The 5,394-nt window shown below is 44.7% G+C and overlaps 1 protein-coding gene across 1 annotated transcript; it reads right to left on the bottom strand.

The window, feature by feature from the left end:
- Nucleotides 1–588: 588 nt before the first annotated feature.
- Nucleotides 589–3,015, bottom strand: LOC122042955 (L-ascorbate oxidase homolog). Its single transcript, XM_042603363.1, has 8 exons — nt 2,721–3,015; nt 2,540–2,649; nt 2,190–2,460; nt 2,021–2,120; nt 1,606–1,951; nt 1,194–1,538; nt 1,053–1,131; nt 589–971 (listed from the first exon to the last, which is right to left on the bottom strand). Exons 1-8 carry the CDS (start codon nt 2,964–2,966, stop codon nt 768–770), a joined length of 1,701 nt encoding a protein of 566 aa, XP_042459297.1. The 5' UTR covers nt 2,967–3,015; the 3' UTR covers nt 589–767.
- Between the last annotated feature and the right edge of the window lie 2,379 nt (nt 3,016–5,394).

The raw sequence follows: 5,394 nt of genomic DNA, 5'->3' as shown, positions 1-5,394 counted from the left end.
CTCATCTGTCCGGGGTCACGGTGGCATGGAGCAGGAAGAGATGGCCGTCACCCCCAAAAACACCCTTGCTGTGTGAGGCGGTGGAGAAGACACGAAGAAGCCCCCTTTTCCACGGTGCTTCCTCCCCTCTTTTAAAACCCTAAACAGTGATTTGCTAAAAATACCCTTTCTTTTCCTCTTCACTCCTCCGGAGTCCTTAAACTATGTCAGTATTAGTAATTGAAGCACATTACTTTCCTCTTCCTCTTCCTCTTCCTCTGCATTTTCTCCGTATTGCTTTTGCTAACATTCATTGCTATCCATTGAGAATTTAGGCCTCCTCATTGTGATGAATGACTAGAAACCTACGGGGAGAATAGAAATTTTTCCTACGATTAACACTTTAGCACTTGCTAACAACTGAGCAATATAATGTTAATTAAAACCAAATCACTTCCAAAAGCTCTATTAGCTTTTCATCTTATGGAACTTTTTTTTGAAGGGAGAGAAACCCATTATAAGCTTTTCATAAGATAAAATACAATAAAGCTTGAAAAGAGAAGAAATCAAGGAGTGTGACGACAGAGTTCAATTAATTGATCAAGAATATAAGCCCTAATAATTAGTTCCAAATTGCCATTTTCTTAAAAAAGCACGAAACAGTATTTCTTATCCCTGTAAAAAAAACACTTAAAAGAAACAACAATAATGCATGCTCAGTAAAGCAAAAGAAAAGAGTCCAAATTGATCCACTTAGTCACCCCTTCGTGACAGTAACTCGTCATCAACTACACGTGGAAACCAGACGCCTTCCCACACAAGAGAGCATTATGAGGGATGGCATATTCATTGAAATAGCTCTTCTCAGGCGTCCACACTCTCACGTACAGCTGCTGCCCCAGGTACTGCCTCGCCCACATAGCAGATCGCAGATTCCACATCCCTTCGTTGTCCAAGGACGCCAAGATCGCCGACCATGAATTCGGATAAACCTGCAAATCGCAAACACATTCAACAATTGTCACATTGCCGAGCTTCTGTATCACACAGTAGTGCATTCTTCTCATCCTTACTTGAACGGTGTGCCTTGCGACGGCATCCACCAAGTTGTATCTTCTCCTCAGATTTTCACTCCACTCACCGGACCCGTATCTGCAAAACACTCAATGAAGAAAACGCCGCCGATGCAAGTGAAATCACGATACTGAACTCACCCTACGACCCAGAAGTCGTAGCCGTCGAGATGCCAGGTTTGGATCGTCTTCTCGGTATTCTGGAAGACGACTTCGATGAAGTCGTGCAGATTGAAGGGAAGCACCGGCGTGCCCATCGGTGTAGTAACGTTGTCCCAGGTGAAGACTCCGCTGATGTTGAAGTAGTCTGCTAACTTGAGAGGCGTGTCGGGTAGCACGAAGGATACGCCATTCACGGCGTACCGAATCTTGCCGTTTATCACCGGAGCTGAATTGGCCACACTGATGGACTTTGATCTCGTTATGTTGCCGTAGTGGTACGTTCCCTGCGGATTTGGCCTCGCCGCGTTCGCCGTCAGGTTCCATCTTTAACCGACAGCGATTAAGGATTAGACCATGACAAATTTCGCACCGAGATCGAGTTCCAGCTCACCTGAAGGTTCTTGCTTGTAACATAGACCAATGCGCACCGGTAGCAGGGCCGGCGGGGATGGCACCGGAGAGGCCGGAGTTGGAGTTGCTGTAGTGCAAGACGCCGGAGGAGGTGAGGACCTTCCTCGTGAAGCGCGTGGAAGCGACGATGTAGTAGTCACTGGGCGTTTGATCAAGCGTTACCAACACAGACAAGGATTGGCCGACGTGGATGTCCAGCGAATCGTAGAGATTCTGAAGCGTGTGAGATCCTTCGATCTGGACGAGCTTCAGTTTGTGATTCTGGATTCTGAAGTTGATCGACGTCTCGAACCCCACGTTGGAGATCCTAAAGAGGTAGGTCTTCCCTGAAGAAAGCAGTAGTGTTCAGTACAAAAACAGAGGAATTTGAAAGCAGGGGAGACTAACTACGGCACCTTGATCTCCGGCAAAGGTGCTTCCTTTTTCTACTCCATTGATGAGGAGGCCGTGTGGGAAGGGAAGAGGGCTTCCAGAATCCAAAGTCTTCCGTAATGCCTAATGCACACTCGACTTGATCAATCTCCTATCCTGTTGATATTTACAGTCAAACGAGGCTCTGCGTACCTTGTGGCTTGATTTGTACCAGTCGCCGACGAGCAAGCTGAAGTCGCCGGCAGGCGGGGCGTAGGGGACAGGGATGAGCGGCCGCTGATGGACGTTCAAGGCGCCGAAGCCGCCGGCGGCCCTGTGCATTCCGGTGGAGGGGAAGTAGGTGAAGGTGCCAATTTGATCCTTGGTCTGAAACTTGTAGGTGTAGTTTCCCTTGGGAGGGATGGGGCAGTTGGTCCCCAAAACACCATCCTGCCATGAATTCTTCCTCTGCTTGATCCCATTCCTGCACACATTGCAACCCGTCCTCGATTCTTTAGTTTCCCTCGCCACTGAAGTCCAAATCCGAAGCTATTAGTTAGTACCATGTCAAGAGCAGAGGCTCGTCGATCTGGTTGATGACGTTGATGATGATGTTGTCATTGGTGGTGCAATCCAGTCGGGGGCCAGGGAACTGGCCGTTGACGAAGATGCCCTGCCAGCCACTACCAATTTAGCAACGACAAGAAGATCGAGCAAGCAGTGGTAGTGTAAGTGCATAGTGACCTGTTGGGGGACGCCGAGTGGATAAATGGTGCCGTAGGTGACGGTCCAAGTGAAGTAGCGGTAAGGGTCATCGGCCATGGCGAAAGCTGATGCGAGCAGGAACAGGAGTAGCCTGCTCATCGTTCCAGCCATGGCGATGGGAGGTCGGGAGGCCGGAGGCGGTCTCTCTCTATATATATACACATATAGCGCCGGAATGATATGGGATATATATTGAGGAGGCATGATCTGGGAATTGGATTTCATTCGATCTACGGCGCACGCAGACGTAGATTAATTGCTTGCATTAAGAACTGCATGTGGTGGCAAGCATTAAGAATTGCATGTGGTGGTTGCCACTCGATCGCACCACCGCCACCACCTCCACCTCCCACGAATCATTCGTAGTCTCTTTGAGTGTCGCCTGCTGATGATGTTTTCTTGTGAATCGAGTAGAAGAAATCATATTACTTTGACTTTTCGCCAACTTCGATGGCTAGGGCTGTAAACGAGCTGAGCCGAGTCGAGCTTTGGGGTGTTCAAGCTTATTTGATAAGATAATCGAGCCGAGCCGAGCCGAGCCGAGCTTAAAATGAACCAAGCTTTTGAAATGAGTGTTCAAGCTTGGCTTGGTTTATTTTTTATGAGCTTGAGCTTGGTTCGTTTAGATGTTATCAAGCTCTCAATTCAAGCTTGGCTTGGGCTTGGTTCGAGCTTGGCTTGAGCTTGGTTTGAGCTTGGTTCGTTTAGATGTTATCAAGCTCTCGATTCAAACTTGTTTGATTGTTTGAAACTTTTAATTGTTTGATTAGTTATTAAGATTGATAATTTAAATTTATTTATTTTATTTTATTATTTATTTAGCATATTGAAAGAGTTTTATTAATAAATATGGTTCGTGAACATTGTTCACGAACGTTGTTCACGAACATTATTCACGAACGTTGTTCACGAACATTGTTCACGAACGTTGTTCACGAACGTTAACGAGCTGAACACATATGTGTTCAAGCTTGTTTGTTTAGCTTAACGAGTTGTTCAAGCTTGTTTGTTTAATTAATCTTATGTATATTGAACGAACATAAACAAGCTCTTACCAAGCCGAACACCAAGCTTGTTCACGAACGTTTGATTCATTTACAGCCCTATCGATGGCTAAGGAGTTACCTGAATTATCAATTAGTGGCGCGATATATAGCTGGATCTCGCGCACGACTGGGCTGGAGTTTTGGGTGTGGTAATTGGATCTCGCAATCTGGTTTTGGATCTAGCGACAGCAGCTGGAGTGATGCGCACGCACACAAACAATGCATACCGAAGCTGCTTCCCCTACACCAAGAAGTAATACCCACTCATGACTTCATATAAAATAATACATTTAGAATTGATTGGCCTAGGTAGGAACCCTTACTTACTACCTTGATTAACACATGGGCCGGGTTGGACCATGCTTAGCTCGTTGTGACCCATTTTTTGTCGAGCATAACTTCAAATGGGCTGGATTTTCTGAAAGCCCATGTTATATCACTTGTTCAAATCCAGACCCAAATTCTTCTATTTCTCCTATTAAGATTCAACTAGTTAACTTAATATGTGCCATCTAAATTCCTTCATCACTAATTAAAAGTCCAAGAGTACATACTCCTCTTTATCCATCGTCATGTCAACTTTCTTTGAGTGAGAACGACAATTGCCATATACAACTCAAATCAATGGGAAAGGAATCAAGGCCAATGGCATAAGCTCCATCTCAAGAATTGACTTGCAACAACGTAAGTGACACAATGCTAGCTATTACAAACAAATGAGTTGGGATAGAAATTACAAGTCAACAAAATGTTTCTATTCTATTGCGTACGTGAGCCAACTGTTGATAGGTCCAAGTGAAGGAAAATATGGCAAGACCAAACGTATTTGACAAGGGAAGTTGCCTTTTGTCTTCGACTTGAAGTTAGCTTTCACATTGCCAATAAGCTTTATGGCATGGAACTTTATTATATGGAGTCGCCTCTGTGGCCCATGGCTGTCGGCTAGCTGTGAAAATAAGTCAACCGCGGTTGCTTTCTTTTATTTAGTTTGATCATGGCTTGTGGTTGTCTTTTAACTGTGAAATTCATAGGAAAGCATTACTTGAGATACAAAAATGCTTTTTGTTTTTTTTTCCGTTCTTGTTTCTCAGTGGTAAATGGTGTTTTTGATAAGCAACATGCAAGTTTGAATGTGCATAAATGTTGCTTTCCCTTTTGGATCATCATCCGATATAATCCTACTGAAGTGTGAATTATCATCGTCCAATATATATATAAATGTTCCTTTCTTGATGCGGCGAAATCCATCTCCTTGTTGGATACTTCAGTTGTGAGTGCCTCCCCCAACAATGTGAATGAATTTAGGTAGATCAACAAGTGTAAAGGGGCATCGCGAAACAATAAACCCCTCTAATGCTTAAGTTAATTTTCAAAAGAGAGGTTAGGTGAGAAAATGGAATGGAGAGAGAAACAAAGCTACAGAGAATTAGAGGCTTCCTTTACCACTACTAACCCTTTTAATATATGATCAAGGTAGGACGTCCTAGAGTTGTTGGATCTAGGGATGAGGGGTTGTGTCAGTACGGACTGTTAGGAGTCTCTGGCTAGTAGGGATTCTGAGGGGCTTTCACCAATATAGTCTCGCTTTGCTTGAAGCATGCCCAGTT

This window comes from Zingiber officinale, chromosome 2A (assembly GCF_018446385.1).
Source record: "Zingiber officinale cultivar Zhangliang chromosome 2A, Zo_v1.1, whole genome shotgun sequence".
Lineage (NCBI taxonomy): Eukaryota > Viridiplantae > Streptophyta > Magnoliopsida > Zingiberales > Zingiberaceae > Zingiber > Zingiber officinale.
Note: the sequence above shows the minus strand (reverse complement) of the source record. Positions and strands in the feature narration are given on the sequence as shown.